Source organism: Anopheles merus, chromosome 3R (genome assembly GCF_017562075.2).
Source record: "Anopheles merus strain MAF chromosome 3R, AmerM5.1, whole genome shotgun sequence".
Taxonomy (NCBI): domain Eukaryota; kingdom Metazoa; phylum Arthropoda; class Insecta; order Diptera; family Culicidae; genus Anopheles; species Anopheles merus.
In genome coordinates this window covers 4,806,198-4,828,005 of record NC_054084.1, presented here as the reverse complement: position 1 = coordinate 4,828,005, position 21,808 = coordinate 4,806,198, and the positions used below count along the sequence as shown (strand labels likewise).

General features: G+C 48.3%; 3 protein-coding genes across 3 annotated transcripts; 2 read left to right on the top strand and 1 right to left on the bottom strand.

The window, feature by feature from the left end:
• Positions 1–2,539, top strand: LOC121596817 (protein O-glucosyltransferase 2-like). Its single transcript, XM_041922091.1, has 3 exons — positions 1–379; positions 455–1,661; positions 1,726–2,539. Exons 1-3 carry the CDS (start codon positions 168–170, stop codon positions 1,846–1,848), a joined length of 1,542 nt encoding a protein of 513 aa, XP_041778025.1. The 5' UTR covers positions 1–167; the 3' UTR covers positions 1,849–2,539.
• Positions 2,540–2,613: 74 nt separating this feature from the next.
• On the bottom strand, positions 2,614–21,654 carry LOC121596815 (kinesin-like protein KIF14). Its single transcript, XM_041922088.1, has 4 exons — positions 19,819–21,654; positions 4,538–5,148; positions 4,281–4,470; positions 2,614–4,210 (listed from the first exon to the last, which is right to left on the bottom strand). Exons 1-4 carry the CDS (start codon positions 21,403–21,405, stop codon positions 2,894–2,896), a joined length of 3,705 nt encoding a protein of 1,234 aa, XP_041778022.1. The 5' UTR covers positions 21,406–21,654; the 3' UTR covers positions 2,614–2,893.
• Positions 9,409–18,244, top strand: LOC121596824. The gene is made up of 2 exons (XM_041922099.1): positions 9,409–10,414; positions 16,762–18,244. The coding sequence occupies exons 1-2, from the start codon at positions 10,228–10,230 to the stop codon at positions 17,091–17,093; spliced, it is 519 nt and encodes a 172-aa protein (XP_041778033.1). The 5' UTR covers positions 9,409–10,227; the 3' UTR covers positions 17,094–18,244.
• Positions 21,655–21,808: the final 154 nt, after the last annotated feature.

Genomic DNA, 21,808 nt, shown 5'->3' with positions numbered 1-21,808 from the left:
TGTTGGTTTGTTTACAAACAAACCGCTTCCCTTCCAACAACCAGGCGGCTCTGGTGTGTGTAATCTCGTGTGCGTGTCACGCTCGAATAAGTTTGCCTTTTTTTCGTACAGAAACCGTGTCTCTCTCTCTCCCTCTCTTTCCCCGTTTTCTTTCGTTGCGCCGTGCAATGGAGGATCGTCTGCGGTTGAGAAAGTACGTGCTGGTTTGGCTGCTGATAGTGCTACACTCCTGTTACTTTGCCTCCTGCGGCAATGCAGCGGACCGGGCGGTCGACCCGAAGAACAGCCGCGTCTGGGGACCGGGTGTAGAGATGCCGGACCGTGCCACACTCCCGGCGCGCTACTTTTTCATCGAACCAAGAGACGCGGACAATCAAAAGTGAGTACGCACCGCTTCGTAGGCTCGCCGCAGTGTCATCATTTTCATCACTCTCCATTCGATTGTGCTTTGCAGAATAAATGAATCTCAAAAGTATGACATACACATCATTGGACAATCCCGGTTCGGCTCGTGCCGGTATCGGTTGAATCAGATCGATCGCCATGATGGGTCGAGCATCGTTCGCTACCGGCTGGCCGAATCGTGCAGTGACGTCACGATACACGTGCGCCACAACGAAGCCCATCTGGCCGGGTCTCCGTTCGCCATCCCCGGCACACTGTACTCCGAGCAGTGCTACTGTCCGCAAGGTTCCGTGGAAGAGTGGCTTGAAACGGTCGGCTGCCCGGCAGGGGATCCACAGATCGATATGGACCTGATTCCGTTTCGGGCCATCAACTTTTCCAGCCTGCGCACCCGGATGATCCAACAGTACGACAAACCGGGCAGCATTTCGCACTGCAACTACGTGATTCTGCGCAACCAAGTGCACCGGCGTTGCTACGGGCAACACACCGGCTTCAGCAAGTTTATGGACACCATTTTGCTGTCGTTGGCGCGCAAATTTACCCTGCCCGATATGGAAATGTTTGTCAATCTCGGTGATTGGCCGCTGGTGAAGAAGGGTGGCCCAAGCCGCACGACCGGGCCGTATCCGATCTTTTCCTGGTGCGGAAGTGACGATACGTTCGATATCGTTATGCCGACATACGACATTACCGAATCGACGCTCGAGAATATGGGCCGCGTAATGCTCGACATGCTGTCCGTCCAGCGGCGTGGACTGCCGTGGGCCGACAAACACGCGAAAGCTTTCTGGCGCGGTCGGGATGCGCGACGGGAGCGGTTGGAGTTGGTAGCGCTGTCTCGCCGCTACCCTGAGCTGCTGAACGCGTCGCTTACCAACTTTTTCTTCTTCCGCGACGAGGAGAGCGAGTTTGGACCGCGTGTTGCTCACATTTCCATGCACGAATTCTTCGACTATCGCTATCAGGTGAATGTGGACGGTACGGTGGCGGCGTACCGGTTGCCGTACCTGCTGGCCGGCAGCTCGGTGGTGCTGAAGCAGGACTCGTTCTACTACGAACACTTCTACCGCAAGCTGGTACCGATGCGCCACTACATCCCGTTCGAGGCGGACTTGTCGAATCTGGTGCAGCAGATCGAGTGGGCACGGGAAAACGATGAAAAGGCGCGTGAAATCCGAGACAATGCGAACGCATTCATTAACGCTAATCTGCTACCGCTGGATATCTACTGCTACCATGCGTTGCTGTTCAAGGTAAGCATGCATGCAACACTTGCTGAGCTGTTAAAACTACTAATCTGTGTACTTTTGTCTTCAGGAATATGCGAAATACATTGTCAGCCCGATCCAGGTACAACCGGGCATGGAAAAGATTGAGCAGCCGGAGGAAGCCTACCACTGTCCGTGCGAGAGGACGACACTGCCGAGGGATGAGCTGTAAAGGCAATCGGCAGGCAACCAACCACACACAGTTACCGCACGTGTGACGCACGAGAGAGCGAGCGATGGATTAATTACTCGTCCTGAGGCGGACAAACCGCAACCGTGTTACAAATCGACAACCATTCTATGACGCAACCAGCGAGCTGTGATCGTTACGTTATCATTTTCTGTAGGGCATTTTCGTTTCTTCCTGTCCCTCTACTTCTTTGTATCTCTTGCGGTGAATCACCTATTCACAAAGGAGCAAACTAGACTCAATAGACGATAATCGGCAAGCAAGTATCTATCAACTCTATCTACTGTTTCTGGGCTGGTCTCGATAGTGTAGTTGAAAAGGGATTCAAATTTCAATCGGACTAGACGATCAGTTTGAGAAGCGATCAGAAGAAGATGATCTACAGTTAACTATCTATAGAGGAACTGAGTCCGCTGTTAGGAGTGGGCAAAGTATTATACTAGAAGTGTGTGTGTGTGTGTAGATGTTGTAGTTGGACTATTTAGTTTCCCGCGAAATCGAACAGTATTGCTAGTCTGAAGGGTGAGAAAAGATTTTCATGAAAATCAATTATGCAGGTGGAAAATTCGATCCCTATCCTGTTAACACCGCCTGTCGCGCGCATGCTAATCAACAAGTATCCTGTTTCTTCAATAAACTTTAACCTTTCCAAAGTAAATTATTCAGAAAGAATGCGTGAGTTGCTAGCAATTTTGCAGTGAATGTTTCGGATGCTGTACACGAATACCTGAACTGGGGAAACAAAACTTATCTTCCTATATGCAGTGCTGTTTATTGCAAAATACGTCAAAAGGTAAACGTAAAAAAATATCAAAAATTGCATTGATATTGTCGCTATAGTCACTAACAATTTAACGAACTTTGGAAGTTGGGTACAAAAACAAAACGATGTACAGGTAGAAGAACACTCCTAAATTTATCGCTTCGGCGAGCAGCTCCTCGGTTCCAGTTGGAAAAACGGGTAAGGCAAGAATAAAAAATCGTCCACCTAGTTCCTCCTACTCATCTCTGTACCGACACTGAATCCCTAATCCAGCAGAAAGCGTACCGATTTGGGTGTTCGTCCAAATTCGCCCTCCATCGCACTAATTGTAGCTTCCTTGATGGTATGATCCGCCAGTACCGATCGTATGGTTTGCAGCGATCGTTCAATATCGGCCACCGATTCCAGACACTTTGAGGCCAACCTTTCCTCTGCATTGCTACCCCTGCCTTCCTTACCTGGTAGCAGCGATTCCTCACCATCGGTGGTAGGTGGTGCATCCGAATCCTGATACTTCTCGCACAGCTTGCGCAGCTTCAGCGTAGCGCCGTAAAGATCTTTCAGATAGTTGGCCGCCTTCTGGTCGAACCGATGCAGTACGGTGGCTTTTGATTGACTCGCAGTAGTTGACGGCAGCTGTTGGTTGTTGCTGGGCACATTTTCATCGTTCGAATCCGCATCGGTAAATAGGGCCTTGCGCGCCGACGCTGGCCGACCGAATCCTCGCTCACTATCCTCATCAGCCGGCATTAGAGCGGTTGTTGGTTTGGAGAAGATGGATTTAAACAGTCCTTGCGATTTGCGTGTGCTTCCACTGGTGGCAGTGCACGGGCTGCCGGGATTGGAAACGATACTATTCCGACCACGGATCACCGAGCTAAGGTTTAGCGAGATGCGGCTAGAATTGTGTGAGTCCTGCAGGAGCGATTCATTCGCCGATTGATCGCCCGGCTCGTTCCACACCAGATCAAAGTGTTCGAACATGTTGTCGGCCGTGAGATCGTCTCGCTCGCGCACTATTCCCAGCCAGTATTCCAACCGTGCGGGGACCCACTCGGCTATTCGACCGTTTGGACGATCGGCAATGTTGATCATCGCCCGGAAGATGCCCTCATCTTGCCACACCTGCGTCTGCTTAAACTCGTAGTCCAATCCCACCGTTCGGCAACGCTGGCTCGCTTCCTTCACCATCATCTGTATGTGGGCAAGGCTTTCTTCGCTCGTGTGCTCCATTATCCGGCGGATCTCTTCCGCCAAATTGGATTCCGCTGCCGACGGGGTCAGATCCAACGAGTCCCGCACATCGGAAGGGCGTGGCTTTCTACCGTCACACTTGTTGTTCTGCTTGCTTGCTGATTGTAGCAGTGCTTCCTTTTCCGTTTCGAGCAGTTCCTTGTGGCACTTGTACTTGAACTTTTCCAGCTCAAGCGATGCCAGACGCTCCTCGTACTCCTGCTCGTGTGCCATCCGTTCGGCTTCGATGCGGGCAATGGCTGCCTTTTTTTCGACATCCAGCTCACGCCGCAAACGATTTTCCTGCTCTTGCAGAATCTCCTGATGAGCCAGCTGGAAGTCAACCATCTGGAAAAAAGAAGGGATATAAAATAAGCCTGAGCGTGCGATCGATGTTTTACAGTAATATAGTCCTTACAATCTGTGTGTTTGATTTGTTGGGACAGAGCGGGTTCGAGATGCGGAAATAGTGCGATCCACCGATCACCAATCGATCGCCGTGAAACAGTTGACGGCGCTCCTGTACAAGTTCACCGTTAACGAACGTCTCGTACTCGGTGCTGGTTTCCGGCAGCAGGAACAACTTTCCATTTTTGTTTTCTATCGAGCTGCAAATGGCATAAAATAAATATTAATGTTCCGTTCCACCTTTCCAGCCTTCTCCAATTCACTCACCAATGATTGGGTGACACCAGCGGCCCTTCCAGTACAATGTCCGGTGTGGAAAGCGACGACGGACGTCCAATTTTCACCGTCCCGGGTGGAATGATGTACAGCAGCGTGCCGGAAAGCATGGGATCGGTGGCCAAATTCACCAGACACGGTTCCTTCTGTTCGGCGGACAGCTCCAACGCCAGTCCCTTGCGCTTGAGCAGCTTCATTTCCGTGCGACGGACATCTTCCGCCTCCTGCAACCGTTCGCGCCAGGAACGCTGCGCTTTCGCTAGCTCCTGCTCGGTTTCGGCCAGCTGCTGGCGCAATGCTTCCACCTCACTATCGTCCACCGACGTTTCGATGATGATTTTGCGCGGCGGATGGTGGTGCTGGTTCGCTTCGGACAGACGCTTCTGGCGCTCGTAGTCTTGCCGCAGGACCTGCAAACGTTCGACCTCGGCCCGCAGCTCGCGGATGATGCGATCGTGCGGGTCTTCGTTCACCTTCACGCGATTGACGATGCTGCGTGCCTGGCAGGCGTACCGAAGCGTGGCAAGCGTTTCGTCCAGGTGAATGCTGGCGGGCGAGATGGTGGCCAACATGACCGTGCGCGAGTTACCGCCAAGGTTTTCCTGCAAAAAGGAGCGGTGGACAACACAAATCAGTGTTTGTTAAAAATTTAATTGAAATAATCGCATTTGTATTGCGCATTACTTAAGGCACAGGAGTGTTTATGTATGAATAACTAAAGTGCATTTGTTTCATTGTCTTTAAAAAGGAAACGACCAAACCATTCAATCGTGTCGAATTGCTACTATGCATTACAGCTGCTTCGTGGAGGAATAAAGTGAACGAAACCAACCATAACGGTGGTGTGGCCTTTCGCTTTTGGCGCGTGCCACTACAAGAATGCTATTCCAAATTCTACACTCAAAACACCCCTCTCCCAAACAAAACAAGTGAAAAGGGGAATCTTTCCGGCTCTAAACAATCCAATCCAACCTCTAGCAACAATCATCCAAAGCAAAGCAAGACAGAGAAATTTTCCAGTGTAGATAAGGAAGCACCTAGAAGAAGTTGTCAGTAACACGATAGCCACCAGGGTCATGGTCGAGGCGACACTGTGTGTGTGTGAGTGTATTATCTGATCAGTAACCGCAAATAGCGTCAACATCCAATACCGGAGACTTGAGCTTTCTGCGACGGTTTAGAATAACGACCGGAAGATGCATCCCTCCCGTGATTGGTTTATTTATTCAGATTTTAATGCCTTTCCAAGAAAGCGTCTCGGGACTTCCCCCTGAAACACTGCAATGCACTATGCAGTTCTCAGCTATATGCAACGTTTCGTGCATCTCACGTGCTCCGTTCAGTTTTAGCATGTAAATAACACACCGTGGAGGCATTGCAAAACAATGCAAAAACCATTGGTATGGGACACATTTTATCACCCCTGTATCTTACATCACACTTGCGAGGGGGGTTCTAAGTATTTCGAACGAACGACGAGTTACCTAGCAATCGTTTAAAGCTGCATCTCTACCGGCAAGTGTTGTTTAATCATGATAAGAAGCAGACGAATAAGTGTAGCTAGAAGAAACTATTACATTTCTTTACGAATAGGCACGAGATAGCAACGAGAAACCTGATGTGGCGAGTGTTCTTAAGGTAAATAAGATACGTTTGAATTTTGCAATAGTTGTTGGGCTGAAGTCGCCACGGCCAACAAGTATGGGGATCCTTTAAGTAGGTTAGCAATCTGGACCAATGGTGGACGGGGTGGAATGATCAAACAAACGTAAAGTACTTCCCAATCACTCGAAGCGGTAATACTTGTAACGTTGAATGGAATGGTAAGGGGCTTAAAATAGTTCCTGCGTATAGTAAACAAACATTGACACGTTTTACCGTTGGTAAGTTGAACTTTTGCCTTCAGCAAACGATCGATCGATCATTTCTCCAACGAAGAAATACATGTTTTGACAAAGTTAATTTTGCGCTTCTTTCTTTTTCTTGTAGATAAAACCCCCTCCCGTACAGGAACTGCGCCGTTCCGCGCCGAGCTGCGCAAAGGTAGACATCAGTCCCGTGTGGACTTGAGTCACCAGCCAACCAAGAGATAAGCGAGTTAACATCCCCAGCAAGGGAACTAGGAATCCTTGGACGCATGCACTCACCTCTTCGGGGTATTATTAGTAACGTACCTGGCTTTTTTGCGCCTTTTCTTTGTTTACGCTTGTCGATATCCCACCAGGAAGTCGTCAACTATTTTGGGCTGTTTACATGTCCCCGAAATTAAACCCAACCATGCGTGCGATTAGCTCGGCACGAAGAAAAAACACACACAGGAACAGGAATAAACTGGCTACTTTATCAGAGCTTCGTTCAGGGACAACTATGTTGTTTCTTAAATTTCTAGCTACTTTAATCGGTTGGGACACCTGCTGCGTTATCGCATGGTTCTACCCATTTCTTATGCACCCGCGGTTTTATTAGGGTAATTAAAAACGATTATAGCATCCCTCGTTCCGGTGCAAGTTGGTCGTCCAATGGCACAAACAAACCGTTTGATGACCTAACCTGCTTAACTTCTGTGTATCCGAATGAATGCACTCAAAACAACCGACTAACTAGGGGGGAGGAGGTCCTCCTATGTGATAATGGGTAATCGAGTGTGGCATGGCACCTTCCTCGCCCTCAAATGTCGATGATACAACCGACGATGGTGGAACGCGAAAGACTGATCAATTTTCCTAATCAATAATTGATGGATCCGATCCGTGACGACCGCTACTGCACGCGGTACAATAATGGCGACCGGATGACCCCTTTGAGGGGACTATCGCTGAGGACATCACTTTTGTACGGTGGGATGATGATGGTTTTGTTATGTAGCACAAAATCGGTGTTAAGTACGCTTAATACTGTTTGTACTACAGTTGAGTGGCTAGGCATCCTCACTTGACGGGGCTGTTCTGGAACAACAGCGAAGGGAAGGAAGTTTAATCTACCTCCTATCAGACTGTTTACAGAGAGATCAACCGGAGGTGTGGCTTTCCTCATCGTTCCAACTCCCATTTCGTTTGATAATATGTTGTATGACAACAAGAGACAACATTTGGTTTGGCGCAACTCCGCAACTCCAATGTCCAATGAACTCCAATCAATTTGGATAATCAGAGCGTTTCTTTGTCCAGGCTTTGTTTCTCCTCGTCAATACAAATAACGTAATAGAAGGTCTCTATCTCTCGTTCATCCCCTCCGTTCGGATCAAGTTAATCGATTAAATAACATGAAAATCCCATCAGATTACCGAAGCCGTCTCCTTTCGCCGCGGACCGAACGGGTTGTCTTTCGATGCACTTCACTGAAGGTCGGCATCTACAATCCAAACAACAAACAATCCGCCGTTTGCGCATTACAATCAAAGGTGTCTGCGCCTGTGATCGAGACGAAGACGACGTCAAACATCGCACATAGTATAATCGCACCGATGGACAAAGTATGGCAACACATCCTGTATATTAAAGCAGGCGCAAAACGGCGCATATTAGCAACAGGGAACAACCGTAAACAATTGCAGATAAATGTAATCGCAATACTGCGGGCGTACGACGAGATTAGAAATAAATCAAATGTACCAACCCCACACACCAAGAGCGCCCAGCCATTTGCGCTGTTCGCAACACTATCAGCACTAAGATAAGAAATGGACAACCCATTTTTTTGTTATTCTGACGGGAACAGCAATGAAGAAACAATATCATAAAGAGTTGAGCTGACACACCACGCCGTAACAGAATCGCGAGATCAAGAGATCCTCCTCAAGGAAGATGCCGTTAGCCTGTGCTTTGATGTCACTTTTATGAGTCAAACTTCTTATCAAATTAACGTTTTGAAAATTCGTTTCCAGATTTATGATCTCCTTTATGGGATGAATTCTTACAGCTTTAATGATTCATAGTACCACCACCTGCAGCATTCGCGTCATTTTGATGTAAGAAACGCCGACATAGGAAATAGGCTCAAAAGCATCCCTCCTTCTAGCTAGCCAACAGTAGTTATCAGCATCAACAACATATTGCGACCGGCCCGGGGGTACACGATGATGCTATTTTTAACATGTTTATGCTTTCCTTTTCTGCAACCCGCGCACCGCACACAACATAGGAGTCGATTCGATTCGCTACGTTCGCTTCCCACTCGCTCTCGGTCGCTCTCCATCTCATTTCTCTAATGCGAACCTCATCTATCGTTGCCATGGCAGTTTGAGAGTGGAAATGATCATCCCTTTCGCGCTCTCGCTCTCGATCCAAAGACCGCGGTTGGGGTGCTGCTAGGTTGGAACAGGTTGGCCACCACACACTGATCAAGATGTTTACCTTTTCGTTTCATTTCGATCCGCGGACGCGTACGCGTAGTCGAAGTTCCAGCCACTTCCAACTCTTACTATCTCTCTCTCTCTCTCTCGCCTAGCCGAAACTTCGCGGCAACGGTCGCGCGAAAAAGGGAACGCGAAGGTCTGCCGTCCTCGATGTGTGTGACGGTATTTTTACTGAATGGTGTGAATCTGAATTGAAGAGAGAAGTGGAAGAATTTGTGCGTAACCGTCATTTTCTTCCCCGGGATGCGACACACGAGACGGACGCGGTAAGCGGCCACAGCATACGAGCGAGAACCGGCCGCACACGCACACAACGAAAGGGACGCGTGCGCAACGCGCGCGCGTGTCTACGTGTGTGCTACCACGTTCCAGTCGGTGGCCACTCACTGCCCGCACCCTTCTCGCCGCCCCGAGATAACTCTCCCTCCTCAGAGCACGAACCACGAACACACACACGCACACACACGGAGAGAACAGTCCGCTCTTGTGTCTGTGTACCGAGCCGCGCGGCAATTCGTCGTCGTGTCTCTCAAACGGAGCGCGTTGGAGCAACGAACGCGCGCAGTAACGGGCTGTTCACGGTGCCGGGGGTGTGCCACCGAGAGAGAGAGAGAGAGAGGCGGCGGGGTGGGTAGAGTGTGTTTTTATATATCCGTGGCCACGCTCAACGCACGCTGCAGTTCAGCTCCGACCAGTCAGTCGTCCTAATGGTAGCGGCAAGCAAACACTCCCCACCACATTAACCTGTGTGTTAACGCGTGTGTAAAAAAGCAATATTGCGTCGTTTTTAAAGCTTTCCCATCTACGACCCACAAACAAACAAAAAAAACATAATTATGCGTGCGGTGGCATAGTGCACATGTTTTGGGAAAAGTTTCATCCAATGACAGCAGCGAAGTGTACTGTGTCGTGGTGGTGAAAGTTTAGATAGATTGAACATCAATTTTGTTTACCAACAAAATACGCGACCGAACGGTGGTCGTAGAGTTTGTGTGTCCATCTTGGTGTTAGTGAAAGTGTGCTAGCAAAGTGTAGATGGCAGAAGCCATTTAATGCCGGAACGAGTGAACAATCATTAAGCTCCATCCCCCCGGTACAGGAACTTGAAGCTCTACAAGAATATCCAAAGACATTACCGTGGAGGTTAATCGCACAAGGCCTGCTTGGTTGTTAGGAGAAACCGTACAAAAACACAAACCCATTTGAAAGGCTAGCAGCAGCCGCTTCGAAGGACCAAACGCGCGCTCTCTCTCTTTTTTGTTAACAACAAAACACGACGGCATCTTAGTATCCTTGGGAGCAGCAGACACCTCTCCATCCCATCACCATGGATATTTACTATATGAGCGACAGCATCCAGTACTCGTCGTTCCGCGGTCCAGTCTACCGGGACTACGAGAAGTTCCCGTACGGTACGCTGGAGAATCCGCTCAACAATCCCGTCTCCAAGACCAAACAGCAGCAGCAGCAGCGGCGACACCACTCGAGTTCAAGCGGCAGCACAAGCGCTCAAGGTAAACTAGGCACACTCTACATACCCCGCATTATGCCGATCTCCACACAACCTCTGTACGTTTGGAACAGATGAGACGGTAGACGATACACTGACAGCATTGCCCATTGCAAACGCATAGTGACAAATCTGAGGGAAGTTGTTTTCCCCATGTTTGGGAAATAGGGAATTTCCGGTTGTATACGTTAGAGAAAAAAACCCTTCAATAATAGTGCAACGCAAATGCATCGCTGAAACAAGAACGCAGAATTACAGCATCGTATTTCACGGAACCGCTCGTTTAGTGCAGCTTTGAGATATCCAAGTAGATGGTCAGGGTGTGTGTGTGTGCGTCGTGGCAAAACGGTATGATTGTTGGCTGCGCGCTCGTGCCCCCACCGTGTGGAACCAACTATACGTGTTCCGACTCCGTTTTCCTTCTGTTTATCGGCGCAACACTCGGCTCCTCGGTGGTTGCGTTTACGCGGTGCGCAAACCGTACACAACAACACCACACGCAATAAATCGCGCAAACAAACAGGGAGTGTTTTGCGTTCGCGCTAGCGCATTTGCGCATTATTTGTTCGCTATGCGCACCACACCGCATGTGCGCTCGGGGAGCAGGGGTTTTAGTACGTAAATTGTAAACGTGCAAGCGCAGTATAGGGGTTTTTTTGTTAAACCAAATTCATTCACCGTTTGATGAGTGTGTTCTGCCCCGTAACACACCACCACAACTACTTTAATTGGTAATGGAGCAGGCAGCCGTTCGATGCACTTAGCGACCGGCATGGCCAATACAAATTCTACATTTCCGTTCTGTTGACCTGCTTCCTTTAGCTGATTGCCATCCTCTTTTTTTGCATATTAACAACACGATTAAATCGTAAGGAAAGAAGGGAGAACAGAAGAAAAAAAAAACGCGATCCATTAAAACCCGAGAATGGCAGGCAAGAAGGCCAACGATCAGCGATTGAAGTTGTTTGTGTGTTTTTTTATGTTACCAGGTATTTTTGCAATTTTGCCAAATCCAGCTCCAAAAGGTTAAATTGTATTTACTCGTTCGAACGCACACGCGCACTAGAGCCGGTAGGGAACAAGCAGGAGGAACGGAAGTGGTTGAAATTTGATGGTCAGCACGAGATCCGAAAAACGAGACACAATACACACACACAGGCAGACCGGTGGCCATGGCCATGTTACAGCTCTACCAAGGAGATTATTATCGTTGGCGCTATTTTGAAGTGAACCGAAAATACGGGTCAAACCACACGTAAGCAGTTGCGGCTGCATGCGGCTCATATTTATGTTTACGCTGCCGTTTACAAGGCTGTTAAGGAATGTAGCCGAACAGCGTTAGGAGCATGACTAAAGCGAGACGTACGTACTATACTATATCAATCACAAAACAAGAGCTCTAAATTTAAACTGACCGAGATATAAATACAAACGGATCGCCACAGGGCGCGTCAATTTAATTCATTCGGAAGGTGTTTCCCTCTCCAATTCCTTCCTCACTCAATAGTAAAACCTCAGCTTTTCTACTATGACAGCCGTTGTGTGTGTGCAGTAGAATTTCACAGACTCATACCTCTTGTCTCGTGCTTTTGGCATTACACGGACATTTTCTAAATATACACATCGGTCCGGTGGATTACTCTAGCCGATCGAGACGGCGCCAATTGTAGTACACGTCTGTGACCACAAAAAGTAGACACATTCCACACGAACTGTGTCGCAAAACGTGATGCAATTTGAGTGTTGTGGCTCCTCGGTGAGTGCACCCAGGCAATATGATACCGAAACGGCGGTGGTGTGGCGCCTTGGTTTGGTTGTACCAGGCTTGCGTATACACAAAAAGGGGAATAGGAGAAGGGCTAGAGCAACTTTGTGGTGGTTGTGGTTGTTGTAACATCTAATGCTGCTCTGGCTAGGCCAATAACTCTTGGAGTGGGGTGGAACGAAGCGTTCAGCAAAGCGCAACGAAATCCACCGACCCTTTACAGGGTCCACAGCTTCACAACCATCACCAACCAACGTGTGTGTGTGTGTCCGGGCAATTGATCCAAAACTAACTCTCCTTCCAATTCCAACACATTCCAACCTGCGAAAGACCGGTTTGATAAAAATAGTAAATTGCACACAACTCCTCACAACTCAGAACAGGCAGTTTGTTTTCTCTCGTATTACTTGTTCACTCTTCCGAGTGCGTTGTGCCCCTCGCTTGGGATGCCATTTGAGAAAGGAAAACGGAACTGACGCGGTTGTTTGAACCTTCTAGGCAGCTCCAACATAGGTGGAAGGCGCAAGACGAAACCATGGCAGGCGTAGACAATAACGATGCACTGTGTGCCGCAATAGAGATCTCCGTCAAGTATCCGTGAATTTGCCGCCACGGGTTCTTCTCGGTTGTTCACCACCTGGACTGGAGGTGATCTTTGTTGGAGGAAGGCGAAGGTCTGACGCTTAGCGCGAATCAGCGAAGGTTGACATCATCGTTAGCCTTAAATCTCATCTTCCGGGCATAGAGGAGATTGAGAGAAATGTGATACTCTCTTTGTTCAATGCTGCGCAACTAGTGATCGCATCTTTCTGGCATTGTGCCTCCACTGTGTGTGGGTTTTGTGTCACTGGACTGGAAGAATTTGCCCGGTTGGTTGCAAGTTACAGCATCGTAAATAATCGCATTCAATGGCACACACACACACACGACGTGTGTCCAGCCGCAACAGTTCTCGGCGCGGAAGTTTACTCTCTATGCAAATGGTTCGCGCAAAACCCCGTGGGGGAGAGAGAGGCATTCAGCAAGCTGAATGAAAATAGCGCATAGCCCCATCAAGCGAATGTGCGCCCAGCCCGGAGGCAATGTTTGCCCTTGGTTTGGAGAGAAAGACAAACAACAGAGGAACGAGAAGAGAAAATGCAAAATGCAACAAGTTCGTATGCAGGCTAGACCCGGGGGGTTTCGAGCGCACACGCGACCGCGAGGGGCTTGGTTTGTTGTCGAGAAGTCCGAGTGAATGGCGGTACGACCGTTTTGACCTGCGTCAGACTCCCCCCGAAGCGGCACGTGAAAGTGCTAACCGGTCGAGAGTAGTGGAGATGATGATGGATTGTCAAACGATAGGGAAACTGTACCTCGATTAGTCGAAATTGTTGCTTCCAGCGCTTAGAAAGGGTTTCAGAAAAAGGGGCATCGAGTTATCTGTCCCCCAGCCTTGTCTTACGTCAAGGTTGCGCGGCGGGTTGATTATGTCAGAAGCGTACGGAAGCGTGGAACTGGGCCGTGATAGTTCACCAAGCACACGCGCACCTTCCCGCTCGTCATAACAACAAAACATCGTGAGAAGATCATATGCAGCCCCTTTGCGTGGCGTTAATTGTACCCTCCATCACTACGCTTGGGGCTTGCTAGATATGGAGGCCGGTTGAGAAAATTAACACTTTACTAGAAAACGCCAGCAGCAGCAGCAGCAGTTAGAGCGGATCTGCTTTGAAAGCTGTTTGCATTTCCGATTAGATCGAGACGTATGATGACTGGAAACGTAACGTCAATTTCACAAACAGATAAAATCGCTTTGACTAGACACCGACTAGTGAAAAGAATGAGAAGTGGGATAAATCAATTGTACATCTCAACGCCGTCACTTCCACGCGGAAATGAATCACGGCCAATTGAGGCGCTTTCATTCTGGAGCAATCCACGTCCCACTGGCGCACAGGTTCACTATCCAGGGTAATACAATTAAGGTTGAGCGCGGTGATCGTCTCCAATGATCAAGAACACCAGACGATCACACCAGGCTGGGATGGGACGGTAGTCGGTCTCCCATGGTGAAGGTTAGTAGGGTTAAATTCAACTGACTCACAACGAACGGGGTTGCGGATGCAGTCCCCGGTGAAGCTCATTCCGCCCCAAGTGCATTGTCAAGCGATGCAACTTCCAGACACACGCATGGTTTGCGCGGTGTCGTGTCGTCGAAACAACAAAAAAAGACGCCCAATGAATGATGATGATGCACGGACAGTACAACCAACAGCACACACACCTCAAGTATGGTTTGACCTACATTTTACCGCGCCCTTTCGAAACGCGCGGTAAGAGCGAGAGCAACAAAAGCCGAATCGTTTGGCGGGCGCATGCGCGTGAACCGTGCGTGGCCATTCAGGCACAGCCGAGAGAGGAGGTGCACGCAATGAGAGGTATTAAATTACTCTACACCCACCCTTTTGATTGAGAGACGGTACTATAATTGTCTTTCGATGCAACCGACACCGTCCAGGCCATTGGCCACACAGACAGCTGGAAGACGGCAGCGAAAGACCTTGAACGAGGTTATTCCATCAGCGACTTCTAACATATCTTTCACGCAATGTCTGTTCACCCGAACACGCTTTCTATCAGCGATGAAAGGGACATTGGGGGGATCGGTTAAAAAGACACGAGGCACCACGTGCACGCGGTCACGTACACGTTTTTTTTTGGGAGAAATAACACCTTGATGCTACGCCATCGTCTCCTCCTTCAAGACAAGGCCTCGCGCAGTGAAGTATCGTGTCGTGTGAGGTGCTATTATGAAAGATATCGTCTTCCCACAAGAAGAATACATTTCTTATCCCTTCTATTCCCCTAACCGCACACACACACCGTCACCGTGCTAATGTTTAGCCGAATTCCCTATCAGCACGTGATAACCTTTGGTCTGTCTGGCCTGGTGGAGCTGCGCCTGATTGCAATTGTTCCACTCCGGCAGGGCGATAAGAAGCCAGCACTATTATCAACTCCCGGCGACCACATGGGGAGTGGAGCTCGACCATCAAACCGATTTGCAAGTTCGCTCCAAGTTCATTTCACAGAGTCCCCCCGTCCCCTGTCCGGTGTTGTACCGATGCTCCCGCACTATAAGTAGATGCATCCGTCATCAGGGTCCCTGTTATCACTTGAAGTTCCCCCATCAATTTTTGCCTACTTTTTGAGTCTTCTTTTTTGTTAGCGTCCTGGGTGTGTGTGTGCTTTGTTTTCTTCGAATCCGGATTCATCAAGGGAGTGTTTTTGTTTTCCCTTTTTTGTGTGTTGGAACATTGGAAATTAAAGACAAGCTGTGATAAGCAATCTCCAATGCCGCTTGTGGTACAAGTCGTTTTGATTGATTCACACTTGTGTAGCTGATTACACTGTTTGCTAGCAGCATAGGAACGCCACCACTTCTATTGGCCCTGACTAATAAACCATCCCCGGTTTCAGTTATTTGGTGCTAATCTTTTAAGGTTGTCCTTTCATTGGCGGCAGTTTGGCACGAGCGCTTGATAAGGAGAAGTTGTCACCGAAAAAAAGGATTTTTTTTATTAAGGACACTGAGAGGACGTTTGGCCAAAACAACTGGCTGAAGACACAGGTTAAAAACAACCGTTGAAGAAGAATAGCCTTCAACGTTTAATCTTCAGAAATTAAACACAACTAAAATAAAGTTGATAAGCGACCTCGGACGCTTGTAGCAAACTGTACTGGTTTTTTTTTTGCTTCTTTCGACGTTTTTTACTACATTGATCAAACGTTCCCTCGGCTCACGTGTCCTGCTGTGCCTACCCTTATCACAATCATTTTATCAATTTATAAACACACACCCTACCGGGGAGAGTTGCAATCGTTTTAATAGCGTGCAGCACTTCATCTCCTCCTCCATCAACAGACGGACGGACGGACAGAGTGCCATAGAAAATGGCCATAAATAAGCTGTTGCTAAACACAGTTGGGGGTGGGTGGATGGGTGTTTGCGTCTCGTGACTGTGGGGCGCGAGATGATATCGTGGGGGAGCCACGACGCCTTGTGTACACACACATACACTTCCCGGGAGAGGATATCATCATCAAATGGGTGTAACGGTATCATTTTGCGCAGTACATTTGTCAACGCAGCGGAACAGGTTCGCCTACAGGTTGGACCCCGTCATAAAGCTTAAGTTAACAAGAGGATCACACACAAGAGGCACCACCCAAAGTGCAATGTACCCAAAACATTAATTTAGGCTGGAGCTGAACGAAGCTGACATACTGGCCTGGCGCACATTGGGTGCAGCTACAGCTTGATTAGATAACGTGTATGCGTGTGTGTACATCTGGGTTGTTCTTCGATGCATTATTTGCATTGGGCCGTATCTCCGTATAATGAATACTTTTGTTTGTAAATAACCGTTAGCGTTTATGAGCCACGTGATGATAGCGAGACAAAAGCGGAAAGAATTTACCATCTGTGCAGAGATTCAATTACATCTATATACACATTGTTATACTACTGTTGCCGTATCATCTGTTGGAATGCAATTTCACTTATCGCAACATACTCTCTCTCTCTTTCTGCCTACTTATAGCAAAGCTGCTGAGCTACATTGGCAAGTCCTCGTCCACTGGCGGCAGCAAATCGTCGAAAGATTCGTGCCCCTTCTGCAAGGAGCAAAAGAAGCGACCGCTCGGTGCGTACATGCGTAAGCGCGGACAACGCATCACGACCGAAAGCATCAGCGAGGACGCCGAGGAGTGCAACGAGGAGCTGCGGGAGGAGGACGAAGAGGAGGACGTGTGCGCATCGAACCGCGGCACGACACTGTCCACCAGCCCGTCCGGGGACCATCATCAGCATATGCACCGGGGCATTACCGGTGTTCCCGGATTCAACCGGCAGGAATCGATCGAAGGCAAATGAGCCCAGGAGGAGATCACCGCTCCGCTCAGAAGCTAGCCGGGTTGAGACGTTGGATGATGATTAGATATTACATTAGGTGGTTAAGTTATTTACTGCTTTTATTCGTACGTACATACCAGGCGTATTAGTTGAAAGGTTAGAGTTATATCTTACTGTAAGCTGTAAGCGATATATTCGGTACTGATAACATATCAGCCCACATGTTTCAGTCGTACTACGCAAAACTACGCAAAACGATAATCAGTAGGGTAAAATCAATTCATTTTTTTTGTTTGATGATCTGACTTTTTTCAATAAGCCAGACGGCGAGGAAAACTCCCCCCGGTAAGAGAGACAAACCGTACCACTGTTATTGTTGATGCGAAAAGACTGATCTATATTAATAACTCTATATACACATTACACAGAGAGACAAACGAGTAAACATCACTGATAAGTGCAATGAAAACTGCGTCAACTTGAAAAGCAGGATAACATGTAGAAGAAGAAAAAGGCTGGAAACTGTCTGTCTTATTGCAGTAGAGAATAAAAAATAGTAAAAAATAACATTAAACCAGGAACAGGTCACAAGAGATAAAGAGCGATCAAGCGGCTTTTATCACACCAGCAAATGAAGTACAAGAACAGTTTGATCACGCAGAATGTAATATTTGCATTTGCCTTCAATGCGGAAGTGTGGATCTGCAGGAAATGTTGTCTCTGTTACTTAAAGCGGACAGAGATATTTCCTCTTTTTTTCTCAACATACTAAAAGAACTCATTCGATATGCATTTTAGCATGTTGAACTTGGAAGGAATGTGCATTTGGTGCACGCACGTGGTGTGCAACGATATTTTTCTACACGTGATATGCACGAGTTAACAACGTAGCGCCACAGTACGTATTTGGGAAGTGTTTTTAGCAGTAACAACAGTACTAAATGTATGTTGTGTGAACAAGGAATTTAGCGAAAAGTTGTGTAGAAACAGGAAACAGGTTAGCAGTCGGATCAATTTACAATCAGATTTTAGTATTTAACCGCAGGCTTTACTATATGTGGGAGAGTATGATATTTCGAGTGTTGTTATAATTATACCATATTAATCCACAGAGCTTTTGTCACTGTTTTCAAAACGAAAAATAAATATTAACCTTTATAATATTACTGGAACATACGAGTACATTCATTATTGTTGCTTATCTGGGAAAAATGTATGGAGTAAATCAGGGAGGTTTTTTTACAGCTTTGTTGCACTACCCCTAATCAGACCAAACCCCTTTTCTTGCACAGCGAAACAATACACCACAAATTACCCTAATTGAAGTTTCCAAATCAATCAACAAGATACTGCCCTGTTGGTCCATTTCTTTCCTTTTTTACCGCAAGTTGCCACCCGAACCCTTAAGTACTGTAGATACAATCTTGCCACGCTGCTTGGTCTCATGGCGATAAGATACGGCCATCGGCGCAATAACAATGCACTTCACATGTACCCCATCGTGGACCTTTACTCCAGAGACATACGAGACTGCTCACCCAAGCGACCGAGACACCTGCAATCTGTTCGATCTACCGTCTAGAGGGTCACGTATGCGTTAGCCCCTTAGTAGCGACGTCTACGTTCCGACCGAAACTGGTTCGCAGCAACATTCTTTATCAATACGTCCTTCCAAAGCCGATAAGAGGAGCTGGCGTGGTTTTATGGTTAACTTTATCGTAGCTGCGTTACTCTATACCGGCCCTTCCTTTGATTTGAAACATCTATATTTCGCCTTAAGCTGCGTTATTCGAAGTATGTCTATGTTTTGTCATACTTTTTCACATGCAGAGGGGTAAAGTTATCGATTAAAAGGCTTCACAGAATTTACGAGCTTAACGGATATTGCTTAACACAGAGCAGACGTGGTAGGTGTAATAATACGAAAAGAAACAACCCGGCGTACGACAAACACGCTTATCTTCTGTTGGTAAGGTGGTATAGGAGTTTACTTCGGTTAGCTTCAAATAAAAACCTAAACCAACTCGCTGATTAAGAAATGGTCTTGTATATGCAAAGAATGTATGATAGACTGATTTGCATCTCCTTTAGCTACTACTAGGTTCTTAACCCACCCAACCTTTGCCCGTTTTTTATCAACTTTCATGTAACCGACACTTCCGTTGCGGTTGAAGCTTTTGCGTATTTTCTACGATATGAGATTTCCCTTGCTGCTTTCTCGAGTGCAGCGAACGTTTTTGTATACACTGCGCTCCAACTTATGCTCACTTTACAATAGAGCTTCACACCAAGCGGTTGTCCGTCACAGGGTCGTGTGACAAAAATATACAAAAAGAGCAAAACAAAAAAAACCCTGCAAAATGAAGTGGAAGAAAATATTTACCAAAATGCAAAGCGAAAAGCCGAAACGTTCCACCGAAAAAGGTACGTGGGAAGATGAGTGATCTTAGAGCAAAGATAATTCGTTCGTAACTCGATATCGTTATTGCAGAGGACGTTCCAGCGGTGACCAAAAAGGCCATCCAGAAGCCGTGCTGCAAGAAGTGTGCCCTCGTGTGCAAGTGTAAGCATCACCGAAGGATTCTTCGCAGCATGTCGCTGCCACCAAGTGGATTGCTAATAAACTAAACGATCTTCCCTCGCTTCTGGTGGGCGGCATGCTTTGGGGGGGGTCGGTAAATAAAGACTTTTGCTCCTAAAATGTAAATACGCTATCGTTATTTAAGAGCAACTCGTTGGTACTCACCCTGAGAAGCCACGTAAGTACGGAGTCACGGTACGGGATGTACGTGTTGGCACTTCGCTTCGTATCGGCCAGTGCCGAAATCACCTTGCCCAGCGTCAGCAGACTCTTGTTGATGCTGACGCCCTCCTTCAACCGGGCACCGCTGGCACAGGTTTGGCTGACCCGCTCCGAGCCGGCCAAATCCACGAGACTTATTTTGCTTCGCTTTGTCTGCTTTACTGATGCGGTGCTACTGGCATGGTCGCCATCGTCCGTATCGCTGCTGTGCACTATTTCCGCCAAATTCAACACAACCGAGAAGATTGAGTGCGAGCGAGAGCTTTTATCGTTCATTCCGGTGGCCGCCGTCGCCCGCTGACTGTTGCCAACGGCCAGCCAGTTGCGTAGCGCCGTGTGGGAATCGACCGGGTGCGTGCTGAGATCGACCACGTACGGGCCCCAGACGGGATGCTCGCGCACCTTCAGTGCGGCTCGCTTTGCTCCTTGGCCGGGAGTGGACACGGTGATCACACCATCCGACGGTGTTACGGACAGCAGATCGTGTATTTTTTCGTTGTAAATTTCAAAATAGCTCACTTCGACCTCGGCATGCACCTGGCCTTTCAGTGCATTGATGCGTGCAAACAGTTCGTGACAGAAGCGGGGTATAATGCCGGCGTCCGGGTTCGGTGTTTCATCGTAGTTTTCGTCCAGATCCATTCCCATCATACTGTAGCTCTTGCCGGATCCCGTTTGTCCGTACGCGAACAGGCACGTGTTGTACCCTTCGAAGGCTTTATCGAGCAACGGATGGACGAGGCTGCTGTAAACTCCCGACTGACTCACGTACGCAGGATCTTCCGCATTGCACGACCAGAACACATGATCGTACAGGAAGAAGTGTTCTACCCCGCCGAGATTATCCGCCGTACTTCCACCATTGATGTACAACTCGTTATTCTGCACCCGCACGATATTGGCCACCGAGTCGATACATTCCTTCGCCGACAGTGGGCGGATGCGCACGGCCACTTTAAGGTTACTTATTTCACCTCCTGCTCCTCCCTCCTTGTCCTTTTCCTTCGTGCTGCGATGCGATTCGTCCAGCTTGCTCTGGCTGGAGCGGTGCCGTCCCGCCGGTTGCCCAACGGGACTGTCCAGCGAGATGCGTGAAAAACATTCCGGTGTCCTGGCGTTAAGTAGATTTTCCCTAGCAACGGCACGCTTCAACACGTTACGCGGTGTTCCAAAATCTTTCGAAGCACTTTTCGATGAAGTTGGCGGCGCTCGGTACTGGGACGATGGTGTGTAGCAGCTGTTCAGGTTCAGCGATGTGGATGATTTCGATTTCGCCTCCAGCCCGTTTCCGATGCTGGGTGGACGAACGGATCCACTTTTGGGCGTGCGGATCGGTGAAGCCGGCAGCGATTCCGAGCTCGAGGTGTTCAATTGGGTGCGCTTCGTGAGCAAACAGGTGGCCAATTTCGAACCGGCCGGTCGCGAAAGCGAACGTGGCGTGGACGCTTTCGTGGGAGACGAGCTGGCTCCAGCAGACGCAGCAGCTGCCGATCCAAACCGATGTTTGGGAGTGGCAATACGGGAATTCATTGTGGGGAACGGCAAGCAACGGGCGTTTTTTTCTTCTTTGGACGGACAAGACGCGATTACAACGATAAACGACGGCACAAAAGTACACAGTTGCTTAAAAGCAGCGGAACCACACACAAAAAAAAACTACAACCGTTTATTTATCAAACATTTTCTTTGTAATTCGCGACAATACAAAATATCCCGTACAGCGGCAGTTGCCCAACAGCTGCTGTCAAGTGGAGGGATTTGAAAATGAGCGCGCCCGTTGAGCAAGGCGAGGGTTTTTGACGTTCAAAAATAGCTGCATCTCGCTCATTTCGAGATTCTGTGCCCCCTTCACCTACTTCACTCCAAACACTTCTTCTACCTTTGTCCATATGCCTTTCGTTGTGTTGGTGACTTGGTGACGCGCACCAAGGAG

Coding starts and splice junctions, on each gene's coding strand:
- LOC121596824 (XM_041922099.1), top strand. CDS start 10,228: ATGGATATTTACTATATGAGCGACAGCATCCAGTACTCGTCGTTCCGC. Junction 10,415..16,761: donor CGGCAGCACAAGCGCTCAAG/GTAAACTAGGCA, acceptor GCCTACTTATAG/CAAAGCTGCTGAGCTACATT.
- LOC121596815 (XM_041922088.1), bottom strand. CDS start 21,405: ATGAATTCCCGTATTGCCACTCCCAAACATCGGTTTGGATCGGCAGCT. Junction 5,149..19,818: donor TACTTACGTGGCTTCTCAGG/GTGAGTACCAAC, acceptor TCCTTTTTGCAG/GAAAACCTTGGCGGTAACTC. Junction 4,471..4,537: donor CTGGTGTCACCCAATCATTG/GTGAGTGAATTG, acceptor TGCCATTTGCAG/CTCGATAGAAAACAAAAATG.
- LOC121596817 (XM_041922091.1), top strand. CDS start 168: ATGGAGGATCGTCTGCGGTTGAGAAAGTACGTGCTGGTTTGGCTGCTG. Junction 380..454: donor AGAGACGCGGACAATCAAAA/GTGAGTACGCAC, acceptor TGTGCTTTGCAG/AATAAATGAATCTCAAAAGT. Junction 1,662..1,725: donor ACCATGCGTTGCTGTTCAAG/GTAAGCATGCAT, acceptor TTTTGTCTTCAG/GAATATGCGAAATACATTGT.